General features: G+C 38.5%; 2 protein-coding genes across 4 annotated transcripts in view; one reads left to right on the plus strand and one right to left on the minus strand.

Annotated features, from left to right (window-relative positions):
- FANCB (FA complementation group B) overlaps positions 1-24,682 on the plus strand; it is a 366,354-nt gene that overhangs the window by 244,560 nt on the left and 97,112 nt on the right. The gene's annotated exons all lie outside the window — the stretch shown is intronic.
- The window catches only part of GLRA2 (glycine receptor alpha 2), a 180,270-nt gene that overhangs the window by 92,362 nt on the left and 63,226 nt on the right, over positions 1-24,682 (minus strand). For all 3 annotated transcript variants that reach the window (XM_082717025.1, XM_082717024.1, XM_082717026.1), the window contains 3 exons: positions 19,299-19,381; positions 16,200-16,337; positions 14,252-14,466 (listed from right to left, as the gene is read on the minus strand). In XM_082717025.1, the coding sequence (XP_082573151.1) occupies positions 14,252-14,466; positions 16,200-16,337; positions 19,299-19,381 (436 nt within the window). The remainder of the gene's footprint in view (positions 1-14,251; positions 14,467-16,199; positions 16,338-19,298; positions 19,382-24,682) is intronic.

Here is a 24,682-nt window from a genome sequence, read left to right on the forward strand (position 1 = left end):
AAATTTTAAAAATAAATCAAGGACTCAAAACCATCACAGTGACTTCCACTTAAGGCCAAGAGGGAATAAGAGGGACCAGATTTACCCTCCATCCTGAATCACTAGAAAATCTGGACAAAACATGAAAAAAAACTGGATTTCAAGGCACTGGATGGGCAAAAAGGACAGCGATCCCTGAAAGATGGAAAACAGATGTAGTTGGTCCTGCTGTTACTCCTGTGTCCTGTTTTGAGAGAGCTTTCAGGTCATGATGTAGAGAGGAAGAACAAACTCCCAAAATTGAAGAGATGGAGCTGAGGGTCTGGGGAGTCCACAGAGTCTAGAATTCACAGGGCAGAGTACCAGAATGGAGAGAATTGCCAAGGGAGGCAGACAGTCAGTTCTAGAGGTCTGAAGAAGTTTCCTCCAGAGCAGTCAGCAAAGTACTGATAAGTGCCTACCTATGAGGAAAGTAAATGAGGCCAGGGAAAGAATAGCCATAAAGAACTAGAGGAAAGGGTATTTGGTGTTCTCCCAGGGCCAAGGATGGCGCTTGTTCCCACAACCAGATTAGAAAACCTGATCATTCTTGGGGCATTACAGTATTATCAGCTAATTACATACTCAATAGTTGTCCCTCCAATGGGATGTGAGCTCTCTGAAGGCTGGGGGTGTGTATATTCTGCTTACTTTTATATGCCCAGTGCCAAGCATAGTGACTGGTTCTAGAAGTTCAGTACAGTGGTTCATTACATCTAAGATGCCAGTATTGGAAGATGCGCTGTTATTTTATGCACCACTGAGAAAGAAAAACATCTCTAATTAAACCCTGATTTGCCTTCAGTTTTAAGCTGCAGCCCAAACTCAGAGCTGTGAAAACAGGAAAAAGTGCATCTTAGAATATAGGCTATACTGTGAATATTAAGTGAAACTGAATGAGTAAAGACTAGTCCTACAATGTATTTCCATATTTGCAGACCATACTTTCTGTGGAATCCCACAAAAAGAGAAACCCTTACATATGCTTTGGAAGCAACAGGTTTATGGGTAAAGGAAAATAAATGGTCTTCTCTATGAGCCAATTACAAAACATTCATTCCCTTTTTTTAGTGATCTTTTCATTAGGATTACATAAGGCAAGAAACACTGTTAGTCATCAATTTGTTTAGTATCTTGGACCTTCAAATTCTCTCCATTGACAGAAAGCTGTTAATTTCCCTTTCCAGAGGAAAGGACTGTCTAGCAAGTGAGCAGAAAACAACAGTAGGAAGCAAGATAAAGGGTGAGACTCTTCCAGGGAGAAGTCAGAACTGGTTGGAAAATACATTATGATCACTTAACACTGTGTCCCATAATTTAAGAATATCGAAGGAATCTCTAGGTTACAGAATCCTTTGAGTCCCATCAGTCAACCCTCAAGCATATAAATTGCAACAGTCACCAAAGGGCATCCATTTTAAAGACTGAAGGGACATTAGTGACTATAAAATGAGGAGAGTAGCAAAATAAGAAAGGAATAGAGTAGGGTCCAATGAAGTTTGAATTCTGGCTTTTGCACTTATTATTGTATAACCTTGAGTTTTAATCTATGTAGAAAATGGGACCAATATTATCTAGCTCATAGGATTGTGGAGATGATTAAATAATATATGAATGAAAAGCACTTTGTACCAAGTTTGGAACACAGAATCAATAAATATTAGCTTTTGTTATTTTTATTCTGAAAAAGGAAGAGGAAGAAAATGCTTGAAGTTATGAGTATTCCCAATTGTTTATTCATTATTTGTACAATCTGGGTTTTAAAAAAAAAACTTTATTAAAATATTTTAAAGTACCAGGATCAAAAAGAAATTAAAAAAAAAAAAAAAAAAGAGGAAAGGAAAGAAAAAAGAATGGCTTTGTGCCGAAATGTTCTCGTAAGCTCATTTGGAGAACCTGTATTTATTTGCTTTACCAAACAACTTTTATTCCTCTTTTTTAAAAATTTTTTTATTTCTTTTCAGCGTAACAGTATTCATTGTTTTTGCACCACACCCAGTGCTCCATGCAATTCGTGCCCTCCACAATACCCACCACCTGGTTTCCCCAACCTCCCCACCCCTTCAAAACCCTCAGGTTGTTTTTCAGAGTCCACAGTCTCTCATGGCTCACCTCCCCTTCCAATTTCCCTCAACTCCCTTCTCCTCTCTCATTTTAGAAACAAAATGTGCCACTTATATTGGAAATAAAAAAGTACCAGGATCATAGCTGTACAGTTCAGTAAATCACCACAAAATGCACATGCCCACATAACCACCCAGGTCAAGAAATAGAACATTCCTTGACCCCCTGAAGCTCAATCCCTCATGGTCCCTCCCAGTCACTAAGCCCTCTCTACTTTCCAGATCCCAACCGTAAACTCTAGTCCAAACATCCTAGATGAATTTTGCCGGCGAATGTTTTTTTCTGCGTGTGTTAACTTTTCTTCAACATTAGATTTGAGGGATTCGTCTCTGTTGTTAAGTGAGCCTGCAGTTGTTACATTTTTGTACCTAGTATTTCACTCTATGAATAGGCCACAATTTATTTAACCGTTTTGTTGTTGATGATTACCCAGTCTGCTTTTGTTCAGCCTTTTAGCTGACATTGAATGGTAGATAATGGCTTATGCCTGGTGGGGCTCTTAACATAATCACACCTGGGAGCTGATGAAAATGGTGGTTAAAATGGCTATGGCTGACCAAAGCAGTAAACAGCAACTGAGTCTGTCAAAGAGTCTGCTGAGGAGGACCCTGTAAGGTAAGCCTCAGGAACCATTAAAAGTTCTTCATAATATGCAAGAGGGCAGTCAGGCAAGCACTGTCTCTCCATCCAAGAGCAAAGATGCCCACCGCATTCAGCACCCGGTGAATACAATATGCATAGCCACAGACAGGGATTTCGGGGCTTGGAAAATAACTTCTCTCACAGTCAGAGTTTCCACCTGAAATTAGCATGGTGTGGACAGCATGGTGTAACTTAAAATTCTTAGTCCTTCCTTCACGAGGATTTGACTTGACCAGTGGTTTGAATCTTCTTCACTGGCTAGAAAAACAACTGGACAAATTACTTAACTTCTTTGTGTTTCCATTTCCCTACCTGTTACTTGATGATGCAAAATCGGGCATATGTCATCTGTTTGCAGTGACAAGACCTATGTGAAGGGTTTAGCACAGGGCCAGGCACGTGGAAGGAATCCCACAGCTGTTAACTATGAAAGATGGCGTGGCACCATGATTAGTCGTTAGGCTTAAACGACAGGTTTAGCTCTGTATGAACTTGAGCAAGTTATTTAACTCCTCTGTGCCTTGGTACCATCATCTCCAAAGTGAGGATAATAATAGTATCTAGTTCAGAGTATTGTGAAGTTCAAATGAATATATATTCTGGTACATGATAAACACTGAAAACATTTGCCCAGACCACAGCAAAATTCAGAGCTGCAGTTCTCAGCCCTGGCTACACATGAAATTTTTCTTTGAATTCTGATGCCCGGACCCTACTGCCGGATGGTTTAATTTCATTTCTCTGTGGTGAAGTCTGAGAAGGCTTGAAAATTTCCTCAGCTGATTCTAACATGCAACAAAGTCTGAGACCCTCTACTTTAGTGACACTTTCTATTCAGACTGATTAAGCTCTGGCAGTAATTCCTACTCTGATCACCAAACATTAGGAGCTGTTGAACATGGTCTTCTTACATTACTTCAGCAATAACTACTGAGGACTGCTTCTGTGTATGTCACAGGGGCTATGCAGAGTTGAATGATACTAGGTCCTCTCTTGTGGGGTTTACAATAAAGTTTACAATAAAGGACACATGGGCCCTGATCACTGAGCCAGGAATCCAAAATGCAATGATTGATACAAAGCACGAAGTACCGTGGAGGCGAGGAAAATAGGTCATTTACATTTTATGGAGATCCATGTGGGCTTCATGTAAGAAGTAGCATCCACTTCAACCTGATTTTTTTTTAAGATTTTATTTATTTGAGAGAGAGAAAGAGCACAAGCAAGTAGAGGGGCAGAAGGAGAAGCAGATTCCCCGGTGAACCGGGAGCCCGACACCAGGCTGGATCCCAGAACCCTGGGATCATAACCTGAGCCAAAGCTAGATGTTTAATGGATTGAGCCACCCAGGTACCCCCACTTTAGCAGATTTTAAAAAATGAGAAGTGAATTGACCTTCATGTCATCAGTTTTCACATCCCTAGTAGGATTGCAGAGGTTCTTCTCATAACACACAAGTTTAAGATTTTATAAGCTCAGTTCATGTGTAGTTTGGAAAATATTTTGATACTCCAGTTTCATCAAGGCACAGTCAGTTTTGGAAAGCAAATGAAGTTGTACCCCCTTCCCCATTATTGGGAGGGATGGAAAATGATTTGCTTTAGGTGTACACAGTTGGCTTCAGATCGGAGCTCATGGCCTCTCAAGTCCTAGATGTAGCCCAAAGCAATCCTTAAGTTTAAATGCACAGTCTTTGATAACTAAAATCAGAAGAAAACAAAAATCCACTTGGTTTTTGTTAGGTAAAGAAAGGAGAGTATTTTCTGATGTCTGGGCCCCTAGGAAAGAGTACAGTCTGGCACCTGTGGCCCAGAGGGCTGTCGAGAGCTCAGATGAGGAGAGTCCTGGATGCCTTCAGTAGAATTCAGAGGCTCCACTTACAAGCAAACAAACTGGAGCAGCAAGAAAGGGGAAATGGACACTTGCAATGGCACACTGAGAAACTTCCAAATTAGTTGTGACAGTGCCCAGGAAGCAAAATTTAGATAAAAATATCCTGTATGCACACTTTCTCATCATCTAAACCATTGCTGTTTTATTATTATTTCTTTGGCTAGATTGCTCTCTATATAAGAAACAGCTATCAAAAAATGTCCATGACACTATTTGATACAGCCAGAGAAGGAAAACTTTAAAATAATGTAATTATGTTCTAGTACTATAACATAGGCAGTCAGGGTTCTCTGTAGTAATGAATAGCCAGCCAGTTAAGGAAAGATGAGCCCCTGGCTATGTGGGTTCCTTTTATTTGTTCTGTATCCTTAAGAAAGTTTAGATGGATTTTTCACAATGACTAGACTTTAGAGATATGTATATTCATTCATTCATTCATTCATTCATTCTATCCACAAACATTTACTAAGCAGACACTATAGACTAGGTGTTGTTTTAGGGAGCAAACTAGATAAAGATCTTTGCCCTCATGGCATTCATAGTCAAGCTAGGGGAAACAGGCAATATACAGGAAACATAATCCGTAATGGAGTTTTATACAAATCATAGTGTTGCTATAAGGTAATAAAGTACAGTGGGAAAACAAACAAAAAAGAAAGTGAGAAGTGGGTCAGGGTATTGATGAGGGCATGGGTGTGGTGATAAATGCTAGAAAAGGCTTTATTGGAGAGGCAGGATTTGAATAAAGACTTGGAAAGGGTGGAAACGTTTATCATGTAAATATCTGGGGACAGAGTGTTCCAGACACAGAGAATAGTCATTGCAAAGGCTTGGGAATGAGAGCATGTGCGTGGCATATTCACGAAACCCCAAGGAGGCCACTGTGCCTAGAACAAGAATAAGGAAGTGGTGGTTATCTGGCTGTCATCCTGGTAACTGAGATAATTGGGCTACATGTCTCTCATCGTTCAAAGGCTAGCCTGGCAGAATTCACATGGTAGTGTGTATAGGATCGCAAGAGTAGCAAGAGAAAGCTAGCTATAGTATGCAAGCATTTTTGAAGTCTCTGCTTATGTCACATTTGCCATTGTCCCACATGCCAAGACAAGTCATATAGTCAAACTGACAGTCAGTGTAGGAAGGGCTATTACCCAAAGGGTATGGATACAGAGAGGAGAATCATTATAGCCATTTTTGTAAAAAATCTACCCCACTGCCCATACTCTACTGAATTATAATATATTTTATGTATATGTCAGACTTCTTAAGAAGTTCTGTTACTTTATGTAGTACATGTTCCATAATAGTTGATTTTCCCCTCACTGTGTGGCATTTATAAGAACCAAAGACTTTTAGGCTGTATGACCTAGATAGAGTTACCCATTTTAGTGAAATGGAAAGAGAGAGTTCAAAATAATCCTGTTTTTAACTTTTTGAGAAACCTCAAAAAGTTAAAAATAGAGCTATCCTATGATCCAGTAATCACTCTACTGGGTATTTGCCCCCAAAATAGAAAAACACTAATTCAAAGGGATACCTGCACCCCTGTATTTATTGAAGCATTATTTACAGTAGCCAAATCATAGAAGTAGAAGTTGTCCAAGAGTCCATTAATAGATGAATGGATAAAGAAGGTATGTGTGTGTGTGTGTGTGTGTGTGTACCAGAATATTATTCAGCCATAAAGAAGAATGAAATATTAACCATTTGCAGTGACATGGATGGAGCTAGAGAGTATAATGCTTAGTGAAATTAGTCAGAGAACGACAAATACCATATGATTTCACTCATGTAGAATTTAAAAAACAGAACGAGGGAGCAAAGGGAAAAAAGAGACAAAGCAAGAAACAGACTCTTCATTAGAGAGAACAAACTGATGGTTGTTAGAGGGGAGGTGGGCAGGGGGCTGGCTGAAATAGGTGATGGGGGTGAAGGAGGGCACTTGTGATGAACAATGGATGATGCGCTCAAGTGTTGAATCACTATATTGTATGCTGGAGACTAATATAACACTGTATGTTAACTGTACTGGAATTAAAATAAAAAATAATAATCCTGAACCTTAGAAGCTATGCCAAAAAGATATATGAACTTCATGAGGACTTGAGCAGAAGCACAGCTTGGGTAGCTTCTCCCACTGTCAGCTTCACTGTAAAGGCTGCCAACAGTATTCTTTTTTTTTTTTTTTTAATTTCTTTTCAGCGCAACAGTATTCATTGTTTTTGCACCACTCCCAGTGCTCCATGCAATCCGTGCCCTCCCTAATACCCACCACCTGGATCCCCCAACCTCCCACCTCCCACCCCTTCAAAACCCTCAGGTTGTTTTTCAGAGTCCATAGTCTCTCATGGTTCCCCTCCCCTTCCAATTTCCCCCACCTCCCTTCTCCTCTCCATCTCCCCTTGTCCCCCATGCTATTTGTTATGCTCCACAAATAAGTGAAACCATATGATAATTGACTTTCTCTGCTGATTTCGCTCAGCATAATCTCTTCCAGTCCCGTCCATGTTGCTACAAAATTTGGGGATTCATCCTTTCTGATGGAGGCATCATACTCCATAGTTAACAACAGTATTCTTGATCTAAAGTGCCACTAGTGCTCCAGCTCTGTCCCAAGAGAATTCGTGCACTTCATCTCTTTGCATATTTTTATCATATACTCATTATATCAACAACTCTTTAATTTGCTGTGTCTCAGGAAATACTGGAGGGAAAGTTTATGTAGTTTCCCATATATGCAGACATCTGGCTAAAGCAAGCAGGCCTGCAGATCAATTTGCCAAAGCTTGGCTTTCTTACTTTTCAACCTTTTATCTGAGAACTAATTAAAATCTTCATTTTATAAGACAGAATTATTTTCATCTTTTTCCAGAAATACCAATCTGACCTAGGAGATTCATTCAAATTAGGTGGGGATGTACTTGATTCAAGGAGCAATCATTTTTACTTTTTTAGAGTTAAAACAGACATCCAGACAAATTCTTACGTCAAAACTTCTGTAAGTATCAGCCTTACTGCTTTCATAGTTTCTCTTACTACAGTCTCTAGCTAGAAACATTCTCATGGGGAATAAAGCAAGACCAAACATGGTAAGACTATGGCCTCTTTTGTTTTAAATTTCAAGCTGTCCGGGGTTTGGCAGCTGCTTGAAATGGTCCAGCTGGTCTTAGTTGACCAGATGGCTGAAAAGTAAGGGGAAATTTCCTTATATAGGACATAGGGCATTTCAGTTAATAATGGCCAAAGATAATACCTCTGGATCCGTGCTTTAAGGAGATGGTTAAGGATCTGTCAGTCACCAGCATACCACATCAACCCAATTGTCCCCTACCAACACTGACTCTCACCTCTACAGTCTCTGGGCTGCTGCTACAGAGGAGGACTCAAGACTCACCTAGGAGTAGCTTCAAACCATTCAGCAATAATAGCAAATACAGAGTAAAGGAAAATAATTGTTTAACTCTGTTTGGCCACATTCAAAGCCTGCCTGATGTCTCACAGCCTTCTGTTCAATTCATCCTGGTTTTTTTCCTGTGGGTCAAAAAGACAATAATACACCCAGCTTTTAGTCTACTACTAGGGGTTTTGTGCTCCAAATAGAAAATTACCAGCATATCAGCTTCTTGGAGGTTGGCAGAGATGTATATTTAAAAAACCAAATTTACGGCTTCAAATGGGAAGTCACCTATAGAATAGATACCATGCTGGCATTTCATTTTCCTGTATTTAGGGAGGAGATGGAACTTCTGGAAACCAAATCAAACCAAACGAAACCAGACCAAACAAAACAAAAACCACAAAAAGCTTTGGTTGGCAGGAAAGCAGGAAATTAACTTGGAATCAATAAACACAAGTTTCTTACTTGAAATGTGTTTAAAATTTGTGAAGCACATTGGAAACCTGCCCAGAATGTCTTCTAGAAAAGCTTGTTTTGAGTGTAGCCCAAATATTATGAGTAGGAAGTCCTCGTTGCCTGGGGTGACCTTTGCCACCTCCTACCTTACCTATTTAATCTGCTTCATTGATTCAGCTCAGGATCCCTCCAAGCCATTTTCCTAACACTGCTTCTCTCCCTCCTTCTCTGGCCCTCTTCTTCCAGCTCCTTTCCTCCCCCTCCATTTCTCCCTACTTCATTTCATAGGTTAGGCATCCTTATGGGTATCCTTGTATTCTGCATTGTGTAACAATTACCCTTCCAAGTATCTGCCTCTGGCATACTAGAAGACAAGTTCCTGAGGGCTGGGACTATGTTTTATTTATCTCTGATTTCCTTAACCTCTAACACAATGGGTGGCACAGAGAAAACGTTCAATAAATATTAGTTGAATAAATGAATGGATGAATGAATCAACAATTAAATTACACCTGGCATACCACTTAACCATAAGTCTTTTTAATACTGTGTATTCATTTATTAACCCACTCTTTACTGAGCACCTACTATGAGTCAGGTGTTGTGTTAAGCAGTAGGTATGTAAACATGGATGATATCAATGGAGCCCTTGCCCTCATAGGGATAAAGCTCTAAAATTAAGTATGTTTATTCATGAGTGTAACAGTATGGGAATGGGATATTCTTTTCTCAGAATGTCGACTTAAGCCTCACTCTGAAGGGAGACTCTACACGTATGCATGAAGGATACAGGACTTGCTAGAACAAAGCAAATGTCATCTAGAGACAGTTGCACTCCATACCCTGTAACATTACAGAAAACTAGACATTTGAAAAGAATTACTTGAAGTAATGGGATTCATGGATAACGACAGTGCTGTGGCCTTTTCCCTATTGTCCTAAAGATGGGGAGAAGAGGTTTACCTCCACCCTGGTAAGAGAAAAGACTGGCATCTCCTGCACATGTCATGTATCTGTTGAGCTGCTGAAATTTCAACATATTGCTCCTGGATCAGAGAGTAAAGGTGTTATTAGGAGAACTTGTCATGTATCCTCAGAAGTTTGGGTTTTTATTTAAAAAATGAACAGCAGTACTTGTTTCTCACCTGAATAAGTTCTGAAGGGAGTAAGCTGGCTAGAATACCTAAGATGGTAGGGTGAAAGCAAATATGTTAACAGTTAAGTTGCATTTCCACTATTTAGCAAGGCAATGAACACACATTCTTGGTGCACCAAATAAATGGTGTGGAAGGTAGATGTGGACCATCTTCAAAACATGTCAACCAGGAGGGCTATCTACTTGAGTAAGGAGAGCCTGAGAGTAAGAAGTTGTATGAGATATGCTGGTAGGAGGTGATAGATAAGAGGAGATATGATACCAGCCAGAGATTGCATTATTCATCCATGAATGGTGTCATGTGCAGGATCCCCAGGAATTATCAAGGAACTCAAGTTCAACCATCAAGAATGCAGTATTTGGAGGCTTCCCATTAGAGAAGGCAAAAGTTCAAATACAATAGTGTCAGTATTGTACAACTTTCTTCCATCCACTCTTTCACTCTCAGCCCTTAACAGTAGAGAAGCAAGCAACAGGAGTGGGGAAGAGAATTGGAAAAGCAAGGGTAACAACTGTGAAAAGCAAGGGTAAGAACAGACAAATGTCCACCTCTCTGGACATCTTCAAGCCAAAGATTAGGCCTGGGCTCGGGGCAAGGAAGGAAAGGAGCGTTGAGTTGGTTGTTAGAATAAAGTTTTATTTCAAGCTATCTGATTTTTTTAAAAAATCTGATAATGGACTGTGCTACAGTACTTATCACCAATACTTTAGCAGTCTATTAAATTGTAAAACACCTTTGGTTCATTCTGAGTCTAATGGCATGGCATATAGTAACTGAGAATCTATGGAATCCTTCTGAAGTGTCCTCCGGGTACAGGGGAAATAAAACCAATGGAGGATGTTTAATGGAAGTGACTGGAGAAAAATAGAGCCATTGCTTATTCAGATGCTCTAGAGCTTAACCCATTCAATAGATTGCCTACCTATGAAAGACATGTATGTGGGTTTATACACACACACATGCATATAACAAACTTTAGCTCGCCTCATTTGCATTATGATTATAAACAAATAATGGGCCATCCAAAGAACATGGTATCTTCCACTCATAAGGCCCTTTAGGAGTCTTCTAATATTACTTCCCATCCCATGGAGCAGACTTTTCTATCATATTATGGACTGGGAACAAATAACAATAAAAATAACCAGAATGAATTGAGTGCTACCATGTACTAAAACTGGGCAAAATGATTTATATATGTAATACCTCATCTCATCCTAGTTCAATTTTTACAAGGAGCAGATAAGGTCATTCTCATTTTAGAAATGAGGAAACAGGCTTGGAGAGGTTGAGTGTAAAGAAGTCTTTAAGATCTAGATCTGTGAGGCCTGCCTGTACTTTAGAATATGTATTTGCGGATATATTCTTAACTTCCCAAAGTCTACTTGAGGACTTCTGAAAAGAAAGACATAGTCCTTTAGAGAAATTCCATTCTTCTGTAGTGTATGTGATATTATGAGATTCTCCGTATATTAGAACTCCAATATTTTCTGTAAAACATTTATAGATTCTGTGTAAAGTCTATCTTCCACATGGTCTCCCATGGGGAAACGTGGTTGTTCATTAACTTCTTTATCCATTCAATGAGAATTTATTGATCATCTAGCATATGTAACAGACTGTACTAAATGCTGAAGTTAACCTGATGAACAAGACAAAATTTTTGCCTGAATCGGAAGATATTGGGCATCTCCCTACAGTTTGTCCCTCATTTGCTCTAATCATCCTCAATTTCTTCTTTGTTTTTCCAATTGTAAAATAAGATTTAAAAAATATATCAGGGCAAGATGAACCATGAGAGACTATGGACTCTGAGAAATAAACTGAGGGTTTTAGAGGGAAGTGAGGTGGGGAATGGGTTAGCCCAGTGATAGGTATTAAGGGGGGCACAGATTGCATGGAGAACTGGATGTTATATGCAAACAATGAATAAGGGAACACTACATCAAAAACTAATGATGTACTGTATGATGACTAGCATAACATAATATAATAAATACATAAATGTATAAATACACACACACATCTTCTAGAACACAATGAGACACAAGCCCTCATATACAAATATATAACGATAACACTTAGAAAAGCAAACAATAAAATGCTAAATATCCAAGATAGTGAGATAAATGGTGATTAATATACCAGATAGACTATTATGTCATTGAAAATTATGTTCATGATAGATTTTTAATGCTATGGAAATTGAAGATAGTATATAACTGTCTTTGTAGACAGTTTTGATCCTATTTTCTTGGTATGCATGTGTGTGGGTTTGCCTCCAAATGTGCATCAAAGAAAGGCTGGAAGAAAATATACCAAAGTCTTAACAACAGTTACTTAGTGGATAGTTAATGTTAATGGTATTTTCTATATCTTCTACTTTTTCTCTAACAAGCATGTCTTACTTTTAAAGTGCACGGTGCATGCCTAGTCTGTAAAGAGCTACCAACTCTGAGACAACTGTACAATCAGCACAGTGGTGCTTCTGCTTGGGGGCTACAGTGTTTATAAATTAAAATGAGTATGTGTGTGTGTATGTGTGTGTGTAAACGTATGGTCAATTTTTTTATTTTTCATGACTCACTTTTTATCCCATTTTCCTTTCTCACTGTTATCCATATGAGTCACATCTCCCCACAGTCAGTTGAGAGCCAACCATGTTTAATAATAGCCTCAGAAAAACATACGTAGGATGATAAACCTGCTGATGGCAAAATGATAACCACTATGAGTTTGGAGCCAAGTATAAAATGAATTTTGATTATACTTATCTCTTAGTTTATCGGAGTTCCTGATTGCCTCTACAGACAAAGATCACTGATCAGTGACCATTGATTCAACAATAGTTTTGACCATTGATGTAGAATCATAATAGCTAATAAGAATGAATAGCAAATTTATAAAAACAGAAGCTCCCATTTTGAGATGAAATGACTACTTTTTTAAATAGCAATGGGAATTTGGAGGCTATAAATGTCTTCCTTTTTGACATTATCTGTTTACAACTTGTAATCAATTCTTTAGCTATCTATTAAATTGTAAACTACATGTTTTGTGCATGGGGTTTAATGGCATAGCATGCAGTGATGGCTAGAACTAATGACTAACAAGCCATAAGTAAAGGAAACTGTTTGGGTTGAGGCACACAGTGGATTAAAATTTTTAGTAGGTAAAATTGATTTGTGATCATGTAGCTGAAAAGAAAGCTGTTAGTATTTCTGCTATCTGTATTTCAATAGGAATGCAACACAAGTATTTTGTACAGTATGTTATCCGAGAAAATTAAAAAATATCAGAAATAGATTTATCCCTTTCTCTATTAGCATACAAATCTAATATTTATCTTTGGAGGCATAGAAGTTGCAAAGTTTGTATGACAGCTTCCCCAGCATTCAGTCCATCTCCAGGACAGCCACAGACCTCCTCCATATGTCATCTTATCTTCCACACAGCAGATAATGTGAAACATGATCTAACATATCTCATGTCAAATGCAGTACAATTGAACATAAGCTCAAGCCAGCAAAGATAGGGGATTATACCTCAATTATTTGCTGGAACTAGGTTTTGGAGAGACTGCTCAACCAGTATGAGACAGTGTACAGTGAATACTAAATTGAACTCACATTCCTGGAAAACTGAAGCCAGCGACTCAATGTATTTTTCCAGTGAAAAGGAAATACCCATAGGCACTCTCTCGGGGTGCTGGGACATTTCATGAACAGGACAATTATCATTGTTTGTTTAGGCAATACTTACAACTATAGAGGGCCTGCCCTCACATAAAAATAAATTATCCAGCCATTATGGATTACTATTTGAAGTGCTACAAAATGTCTATGTGTACCTATTATCCATCTCACACTTCTTTATCCACCTGCCATGGTTGTCAGAATTTTCACCATCTTGGAAGACTCCACTGTTCTTTCTCTAGGTAACCATGTCACTTGAAAATAATAGTGTGTCAGCCATTAAGGTAAATTAAGGAATGGCAAAGATTCATGTATCTGCTTTGCTGCACTCTAATTTTTATAGTTATATCTCATATATACTCAATGATGTAGCTTTTCTGTATAAATTTCCAGGAGCTTATTCAAACTTTTTTTTTTTTTTTTTTTTTTTTTTTACTGTAAATGACTTCACTGAGTGTATGAATCACAATAGGCTCACCAATAAACACTTGGCAATATAGCATAAGTTGCATCAATCTTACTCTAATTCCTACAAGCTTCGTGGCTCATGAACAGCATGAGGTCAAAAGCAGTCAAGGACTTCTTAGACATAATTCCTGAGCCATGTTTCTGCCTCCACTTCTTCCTCTCCTCTCTCAACCCTGATTCCCCTCTGCCCTAATTGATCTGATTAGGAATCTCCCATGTCCTCAGAGCTCTAATTCTCTCAAACTCAGCTCTTCATTCTCTTCTTACATTGCACCTCCAACAGTACCACAGGATGCCAAACATTTCTGTCTTCACAGCATTCTCCAGGTCCCAAGACCTTTGACAACCCGCGCCTGCCCCCCGATCCCCATCACTTGTTGTCAACTAAGGAGACTTCTTACCTTTGGCAGAGATGCCCTGGAACCCGAACTCTGGGTGGTCATTGTTAAGACGGTGGTGATGCCCAGTGCAACCCTAGCAGGGGCTGCATCCATGTTTATCCAAAAGGAGACCCAGGACAAAATGACTATCAACAGACTGGGGATATACATCTGGATCAAATAGTATCCCATCTGACGTTCCAGGTGAAACTTAACCTCGATGCAGGTAAACTTTCCTGAAAGCAGGAAATAATGATATAAAATCCAATTCGAATTTATCTTTCCCATTCTTGCCTCCCATTGTTTAGTTTTTAATTACAGGTGGATTTGGAAGATGGCACAAAATGCTCACCCTACATAACCAATTCAACTCTTTTTTAACTCTACCAGTAATTCAATGAACAGTTGTGAGAATGAGTGATCTAAAGAGTCACAGGACTAAGGGCACCTGGGTGGCTCAGTAGGTTGAGAATCTGACTCTTAATCTCAGCTCAGGTCTTGATCTCAGGGTTGTGAAAAGGGTTGTGAATTCAAACCCTGCATGAACCTACTTTAAAAAAAAAATAGACACTAGACCAAATCATTTTTCTAAATCTGTGCTTGTAGCTTGATTATTTAGACAAAGCTTCAGAATTTGCAAGCCTGTCAGAAACTGACCAGCAGAAATAGTCACATTTTGTGAAGTTATAATATGTAATATATAACATGTAACATATAACCTGTGGTATATATGTATAGCATATAATATATAATGCATAATATGTAACAGTTGAAAATAGTAAAGTTCACATGGGGCTCTCAAAGTATTTGGAAAATTGTCTATCTTTGTGATATTCATAGTAAGAGAAAAATGTACATTTGTGTATGCCCTGCATACAATCTAGTCATTGTAGCCATTTCCTAGCTTTCTGGGTAATTGCTTGAGGACATTTAGAATATTCCTAGAATCTATTTACAGTGTTACAGTACTTATAAAAAAGAATACATACAAAGATATTACAACTTTTAACATACTATAAAGAGACAGATGTTCCTGCCCCTTGCCATTTTTCTTCCTCTTTAATTGGTTTGGAGACAGAACCCTGGAAGGTAATTTGGCTTAGTCGACACAAATTATGAGAGATAAGGTCGGATTCCTCTTGGTCAGGAAAAACACCTTGGAATAAGGTTTTGGCCACTTCATAAGAAGCACTATTGACTATTGGAATACGTATTCATGAACATTCTATTTAGCAAGTGACCTGGAGCAGTCACTGAATAAACCATCCTGTCTAGCTTTCCTCTCCATGATCAGCTTATGTGGTATCAAACACCGGGACATTCATAGGAAAAGCCATCAACTTTACTAGACAGGCACGATTTTCCAGGTAACAACATATGCCCACTTGTTACTACCAACTCATATTCTCCCTCTGACCCATGTGTCTATCAGCACTATTGACAGTGCATGGCATCAGAGCCAGCTGAATTCCCATCAGCTGGTTTTCATCCAAATTCTTATCACCATCACCACCAAGGAGTGGAGTGCATAGTAACTGTATTTCTGGGTTTACAAAGACCTATGTGGTTATTCCTCTCTTCCACTAAGTCAGAGAATACAAACTGATCTGAGGATCCAATGGCAAGAGTGGATGTCAAGAATGGGCCAGAATTTATACGTTTCCTGCACTATATACAAAGTCTTGTACACATTTCCTCAGACTCATTTGACAGCACATGGTCAGCAAGGGAACAACAGAAGAATCCCAAATCTTTTTCCTTTAACTCCATTTTGAAAAAATTATCTATTGGGCTCACTGATTTATGCCAGAGGGCCCAAGCATCTTATCTGTAAAGGGGGTTTTGAGCCAAGGTCTGTGTCTTGTAGCTTCATTTTCTTCATAAAGATATAGCAATTAAGGGGGTGTGGTATGTAGGCCATGTTGCAGACTAGAGCCCACTTGGGCTTAGCAGCTGAAAGTAAACTTACCAGTGTTATAGTGCTTTGTGCAATAGCCAAGTTCCTTTTCTTCTTTCAAAATAAACTGAGGCAGGGTCAGTCCTTCAGCAACTTGAACTGGACCATCGCTTAACCACTCAAATATCAGGTCATTCATCGTGTACCCAACTGGAGTAAACAAATCATAGCGAAAAATTAAATGCATCTTTCCAAGAAAGTTTGAAAGTCTAGCCATGTAAAGAACAAACAAGGAAACCATCTAAAGCAGACACATGCTCAATCAATTCAAAATCATTTTTAGTAAGGGAGCTACAATCATCATGTCAGCTACATGTCATTGAAGCCAAAGAAATTGAAGAGAGAAAGCTATTTCTGAATGATTTTTTTCTGTGTAATGGGAGAATGGAATCTATAAAGTCCATTTTCTTTTGGCCTCTTGATTTACTAAATCTTTCTGAAGAACAAACAACTAAATGGATATAAAAATCCTTCGAAGGTTGTCTTTACTTGAAAGAGCTGTGTCTGTGACAATCCGGTAAGATAATCCAATTCATGGCGCTAGTCTTAGTATTTCAAATGAAAAGAATTCTTCTTCTTTTTTATTAAATGAGACTGAATTCATCACAGTCCTGCCTAAAATACTTCCATTGCAAACTTGGCCCCTCTTCTAGGGATATTAGATTTGTTTTCAGAAAGCTTATGTTAGGGTCATAGGGAAAGGAAGGGAGAACCGGAAGGGAAGAGATCAGAGAGGGAGACAAACCATGAGGGACTCCGCGTCCGGGAAACAAACTGAGGGTTGCTGGAGGGGAGATGGTTGGGGGGATGGGGTGACTGGGTGAGGGACATTAAGGAGGGTACATGATGCGATAAGCACTGGGTATTATACACAACTAATCAATCATTGAACACTACATCAAAAAGTAATGCTGTATTATTGTTAGCCAATTAATTAGCCAATCTGTTGGCTAATTAAATTTAAATTTAAAAAAAAAGAAAGCTTCGGTTAAAGTTCTTGTGGTCAATCCTCTGTTATTTTGCCAAGTGGGGAGGCATAGGCAGACAACCTAAAAGGAAGTTGTGGAATAATGCAAATCGGGAATGTTCATTTGTGCTAGCATCTTGCTAACTGGACCCACTCATCGCAAGGACTAATATGACGTAAAACAGATTCTCCATCATGTAAGGTTGTATTGTTATATGACTCCTGAACCATACAAGGCAAGAATGTTATCGGTTTAGTAAACCAGAGTTAGCTCTTAGTTTCCAAGTTCCCACTAACTAGGTCATTATGTGCTAAGTGTTTCCGGATCTTTTTGCAACCCAAGATGAAGGCTGCTATTCCTTCAGGTATCATTTCTCTCCCTTCCCTCTTTGTGGTATTTGAACTCTAACATGAAAGTGAGGAGGACAAGGGATATTATGTGAGGTCTTGGTGAGCCAATAACTTGAGCATATTTATTGAGTTTATAGATTCTTGTTTACTGTAAGATAGTGACTCACCAAAGCTACCCAGAAATGAATGACACAGTTAACTGGAATCTACTTTCCTCTTTCTTTGAGCCACCTTTTCTATTCAAAGCCAAAACCAAAATATGGAAAGCAAGGGATTACAAAGAGGAGCCTGTACAAACATTGATGTTCCACAAAGAGAATGGCCAACCCTGTCTCTTGCACTGCAACACTATGTTGCAACCAATGTGAGAAGATTATATCCCCATATTCGTGTAATCCCATATTCGTATCCAATCACCTTCTTACTGGTCACCACAATAATAGTTGTTGCCAGCCATCCTGAAGCCCCAGACTGGGACAGACAGTTGAGGGAAAGACAGATGAGGAAGGAGGAAGTAAGTAAGATGAGGGTCAAAAAGGAAGGAATAATTCCCATCCTTCCTATTCGAAGTTAGTGGTGAACACTTTGTGGTTTCGTTACTTCTATGGCGTGCAAGGACCAAACGTATTTACTAATTGGAGTATTTTAAATCTTGGAGGAGCCTCAGATGACAGCTATGCTTGCTGTTTTACAGAGAAAATAAGTGTTGGGTTGAGGCAAGAGAGAGTTTGGACCAGTAAAGGAGACACAAAGAAGGAACCATTATATAAGGAAATGCTTTTCTCAACTTTCTTCTCAAGAGAAGAGGCAATAGGGGGAAAAAAAATACATAAAACCTATTGTAAATCAGAAATTCTCATTTTGTCCCTGACAACTTCTTTAAACAAAGACATTTCATTATTTTGTCTACTTCTGTAGGGAGTTTCAAGAGAAATCTACAGTGATTTCAAGTGATCACAAGAAAACCCTGTCACTGCTTCTTTTTTAATAATAGTTGTTGTGTCTTTTTATCTTTATTATTCATCTAAACAAAGAAGTTAAAAGTATTTGCTTGCCCTTGCCTCATTAAATCTCCTAACATCCCTGTAGGTCAGTATTGCTTATTATTCTCTGCACTTTACAAACAGAGAAAGTGACAGAACAAGCCAAAAAAATTTTCATGTCTCTTGCCTAAAAATCCTATTACCTTGGAGGCATCAGCAGCGTATGGCACGTGTCAAAGATTTCAGTGACATCAGGGCTAGGACATAAAGGGGACAAAGTAGACAGCATTTCTCTATTTCCTTCCCCATGCCTTTGTGGATCCCCTACCCATCGAAGGGAAATGCCTATTCTTCCATATCATCTCTGGCCCCCCTGTTCTTACGTCCTCCTCCGGCTAAGGACCCTGTATCTTGTTCTCAAATCAGTTATCCCTTCCTGCCAAAATGCCTTTGGGGTAATGGTCTATATGAACATAAGATAGAAACAAGTACAATTTTCTGATGAGAGAGTGATTCATTTTAGAGATTGAATGACAAGTAATTTTAATTTTCCCAAGAGATGTTTTCATTTCAAATAAAAGCTACTAAATCAGGTTTGTTTTTGTGAGAGAGGATGAGATATTTGGCATTTTACTTGAAAGATTTTCTGTGTATGAGACAGGCACACTTGCTTGTCCTTCCATTAGGGCCTTGGGAGTTGGTAATATGTAGAGAATGAGTCTTATGAATCCTTTCTTCTTAATCACAAGCTTAAAGAACCAAGTCATCAGTTAAAACAAGCAGGCAGTCATTTCAACAGTGGGGACTTACAGCTCTCCAGCTGCATTGTACAAGTCTGGACATCCATTGGAAAATTCTTCAAGTCCATGGGACAGGATAAGGTCAAGGTGAGTCTTAGAAAAAAAATTAAAAACAAGTTTTAGACCTGCGAGGTCTGATTCTTGAGAAACAAATCAACAATACATTTGGCATTAAGCAAAGAGACACTGATTCAAATAATGAACTCTAAGCTCCATGCAGTGCAATGTTCTCTATTTTTCAAGTGAACAAGTAGTCATTGGTAAATTTTAAGAATATTACAGAATTTTGTTATAACCCCTTGCTCTCTATTTTTCAAGTGAACCTGTAGTCGTTGTAAATTTTAAAAATATTATAGCATTTTGTTATAACCTCTTACTCTCTATTTCCCAACTTCCAGTCTCTGACTCTCACCTCAGTGATCTCAAGTCTATTCTAGAATCAACAGGAGCGCTGAGAAATAGTATCATATGACAACAATGCGTTCTTGCCCACACTGATGTCCAAAACACGTGAAGTTTATACTGTTTTAGAATTATACTTTGGGAGAGGTGGACTTTGCTTCAAGAACAGTAAATGCTGTGATAAACATAAGTGATTGTGATGGGCATTGAGTCTCCTTCCATGAACTGGGCAAATGCTTAACTCTTCATTTGCTAATCCACATGGACAGGTTCATAATATATTATAGCACTTATTCTAGAATTTTGACAAATCTGGAGCAAGTGATGCTTGAGTTGAAAAAGACATTTGAGGACGGTAGCTTATGCATAGTCTTCACCTCTCCACACCAAAGAAAGACTGCTATGTCCTTCCTTTCCTTTTGCCTTAACCTTTCAGAGCTCCAGCCAGCTCTGACCATGCCTTGTGTCAGGATACTGGCTGAGCTGCTATCTCTTTCCCACCATTTCCTTGTTTATTCCTCAAGGAGATGATGCACACCTTTCCTATTCAATTTTTCTAGACCTCAGAAATGTAAGGAAGGAAAGTGAGAATCACCGGATCTAGGTTCCCTTCCCAGTATCACCTCAAACACTCTCTGTCCCCTAAGAAAGACCTTAAACCCAATAAACATTCATCTCCTTTTCAAAGGATGGGATAGAACAAAATGATGCTATTCCCATTTAGCTCCAACATTAGCATCCCCGTTACTCTAAAGTTCACTGCTCCAAATTTTGTTCATTTTCTCTCCGACATCTTTTATATGTATAGAACCCTCTGATGCTTGAACAGGTACCTAAATTCTCCTTCCTGTCAAGCTCTTTCTTGCTCTCCTCTCCCGGTTCGCTTGTCTTTTCCTTTCACAGCTTTATTTCATACATTCCATGCAAGCCAAGGCAAAACAAGAAGTAGGGGCACACTTATGTTAAAGGAAAAAATGCTTGGGAGTTGAAGTGAGATTGGGTGAAGAATCTATGCTGACAGTCTTCAAAATTTTGTTAAAAATACAAGAATGACTGGGAAAAGCAAGATACAAAGCAGTGCATTGTAATCCCAATTATGTAAAAACAAGCTTTCAGTCTTGGAAATAAACAACACTCTGTTAAAAGTAAGTACTTCGGTTTGGTGGGATGATTCATATTTCGTTTTTACTCCTTATCTGGCATTATCTCTGTTGACAAGTATAATTTATTTGAAGGTGTCCATCTTCACATAATTAAACATGCCTATCTTCAAACAATAGCTGAAAGGTAAAATTATAAAATTCCACCTTATTCAGTAATCCTTTTTTATTATTATTAAAATTGTGCCATAAACATACAGTATTTTGCCTTCTTTGATAAACAAACTACGTAGCTTCTGTGGGCTGTTCTGAGAACACAAATACCATGCTTCTAAAGGAAAGAAAATAGCTTTGAGTTCAAACAATTGACTTTTAAATAACATTTTAGACAGGAAATATAATTTTTGTCAGTCATGGAGTTCTTTTAGAGAAAGATATAAATGGAGATATTGATATTTAGATTTTTTTCCCATCACAAAGACTTTATTGTTTTTTTTTTTTAGAAAACACAATATTGTTGAGATTAATGGCATGAACACTTTAAGGTAAAAGTAAAAGAATTGGGTGGCTCAGTGGGTTAAAGCCTCTGCCTTCAGCTCAGGTCATGATCCCATGGTTCTGGGATCGAGCCCCACATCAGGCTCTCTGCTCAGTGGGGAGCCTGCTTCCTCCTCTCTCACTCTCTGCCAGCCTCTCTGCCTACTTGTGATCTTGTTCTGTCAAATAAATAAATAAAATCTTTAAAAAAATTTTTTTAAAGTAAAGAATCAAAATGAAACTTTCTAGTAATCGCTAACATAATAATTTAAAAAAAGGAAAAAAAAAACTTTTTAAGACCCGGCACTTTATTAAGGGGGAAGAGAGTTCAGCAGGATCTATGGATAGGCTTTTGTTACTAAAACAATGAGAATCTATTTTTTCTCTCCTATTTTTTTTAAAATGGAAATATTTTCATCAAATAAAAAATATGTTCATCAGACAAAAACAATCGGGGGCATGTGCATAATTTAAGTGAATCAAACAATCGGGGGCATGTGCATAATTTAAGTGAATCAAAACCAGAAACTGGAAATTTCATCATCATACTTTTGAGAAGTTAGAAAATAGTAATAGTGGAAATGAATATGAATACAACTTTAAAAAGCATGCAACACGTAATTCAACGGTATTCCATTTGCTATTAGAAACAACCCAAATGTAATATTCTTAATCATAGGCTTGCTAATGTTATTTTTTTTTGTGAAGTGAACTAAAAAATCACATTGATTTAGGGAGACAAGGTCTCACCTACCATTATTTCTGCCTTTGTGGAAGATCTCACAATCCTACAGGGACCCAGAATTCTTTGGGTCAAAACTATGAAAAGTATGGAAAACTCCACTGAGAGAAGTTCCCAACAAGTTGCATGAAACTATCTGAATTCTGTCTCAGCTGAGAACTCAGCCAATATTTTCCTTCTTCCTCATTTGTTTTTCTAATTTCCTTTCTTGATAGGTTTTGTATTGGGACCCAATGGACACCAATACAAAGAGAAAGAGTTAACGGCCCGTAGTTTGCTAAATCAGGTCATTAGCTGAGCAAATGGGAAGAGATTGTAGAGACCTAATCAATCCCTTCATGGGTCACAGAGCCCATAATTTATGAGGTCTTGTTTACCACCTATCTGCAGGTCTCAAGTTCAGACTCGCCCTCTACTTATTTTTTTCCTTTTTCATTGGAGTATACATTAAACCCAGTAAAAACATACCAATCTTATGTTACAGCATCATGACATATTACATCTTTACCCACCTATCTAACAAGCATCCAGATGCAGATTTAAAATACACCCATTACCCCAGAACTTCCCCTGCGCTCTCTTGCCTGGACAGAACTTTCCAAAAGTAACTACCACTGTACTTCTTTTGTTTTTAAGCTATTTTTTATTTTAAAAATGTGAATTTTGGGGAGGGGGAATTAGACTGATATTATTTTCCCAAAAGGACATCTCTACTGAGATGTAGAAATAGTACCAAATAAGACTGACACAAAATCATACTAAAACATGAAAAAAAATTTTATCTCTTTTACTCTGGCTCTCCATCTATTTCGGTGGGTCTTACAGAATTAAATAGTTTAATTGAAACTCGGGCTTTTTGCTGCCAGATACTGCCTACAGCGTGTCAGATACGCTCTCGTCTTCCCCGTGATCTAAAATATTAAGGCCACTGCCCCTGAAGGCACTGAGCTGAAGCCACCCATTTTCCATTCGTTTTTTGTTAAAGAACTCATTTCCTGAAGCTTTATTACACATTCCCCTACTGTCACTGCGGTTGACACGCATGCATTCGGGGGGACCCCTGCTCCTGTTTACACAAGGTAAAGAATAAAGTTTCCTTACGGGGGCCCTTTTACTTCACTGAGAGTAAGAAAGCTGCATACCCATTTCTGTACTAAAAGCAAAAGTAAATAAATAAATAAATAAAATGAAGCACAGGAAGTCAGTCTTGCAAAATCTCATGTCCCTTTCGTATTCTTCCTCTCCTGCTCAGTTTACCCTGCCCATCAAACCGCTCTCAGGTTTAAGCCTTACTCCAAGTTTAAATGACTGATAGAAGCAGACATTATAAACTGTTTCAGTTACCCTTGCATGTATCTCTCCCCTATAACAATGCAAGATCCATAAAGCTGGGGACTCTTTTTTTTTTTTTTTTAACCATCTTAAACAGTGCTAGGCACAGAGTATTCAGTCAATATTTGTGGAACAAATGAATGAATCAGCATCCTAAGGCTGTGGAAATGGGAGAGGACTGTGGATTTAGAAGAGAGGAACCTGGTCACCAGAGCCCAGGGCTATTGCGAAATTACAAGGCAGGCAAGGGAAGCCAGCAAAGCTTGCTTGCCCCTTCTGTAAGTTGCTAAGTGGTTCTTATTAGAAGTGCGGCAAATCAAGCTGAAGGGAAGTTAGGAAGCTCAGTCCACCTGTCCTTGAGCCTTGGACAGAAAGCTGGGTCCATGGCCAGGACTATTGTCACATAGCTAGACAGATGCTGATTTATCATTTAACTTCCCATTGTTAGGGTGGACAGAAAGCTCCTGACTCTTGAAACAACTACCGGTTCATAAGGAACTCAGTGTTAGAAATGGGAATTCATTCTCAGTGGAAGATTCTTAAGGGGAGAAAAAAGCCATTTGAAGAAAAAACGAATTTTCAGGTAGAAATACAAATTTTAATGAGTGGTCTTGCTTGAAGCAAAGATTCCTAGTGTACTATTTTGGGAGAGTTGATTCTAATGGTACAGGAATCTGTCTTGCTTGTAGAGGAAGGACAAAAGGATACTTTTGTGTTTTTCAGGAGAAGCAAAAGGGTCCCTGGTATATTCCTATTGTTCCTCTGTTAGGGACCATGTTTAGCACACTCTGTGTAGCACACCACAAAACCCCACAGAAGGGACAGGACTTATGGTGAGGGTTTTTTGCTTTTTGTTTTTAGCATGACAATGCTTAATAAGGAAAAATAAAAATTTAAGTGAGGACAATGATAGTATTCATAATCATAATTCTGTGAGCACTTGCTATAGGTCAAGTACTCTTATTATTTTACAGTCATGGGATACCATCACATAATGCGGTGTTCTCTTTGTTTTTAAGATAAGCAAATTGAAGCTCAGAGGTTAAGCCATTTTCCCAAAGCTACAAAACCATTAAGTTACCAAAGTTAGGTTTGAACCCAACTTAATTGATGTCAGATCCATTTATTTTTTTCCACTCTACTACATTTTCTCCTTGTGGGGGAAAAAAAAAACTTAGTCGTTTATCATCCTCTTTTGTTTGCAAAGTCAACAGAGTGAGTTGTAGATACCTTAGTTGCCCTGTACCTGGTCAGGGATACCCTTTTCATTTTTCTTCAGGA

The sequence above is a fragment of the Mustela nivalis genome (genome assembly GCF_964662115.1).
Source record: "Mustela nivalis genome assembly, chromosome: X".
Taxonomy (NCBI): domain Eukaryota; kingdom Metazoa; phylum Chordata; class Mammalia; order Carnivora; family Mustelidae; genus Mustela; species Mustela nivalis.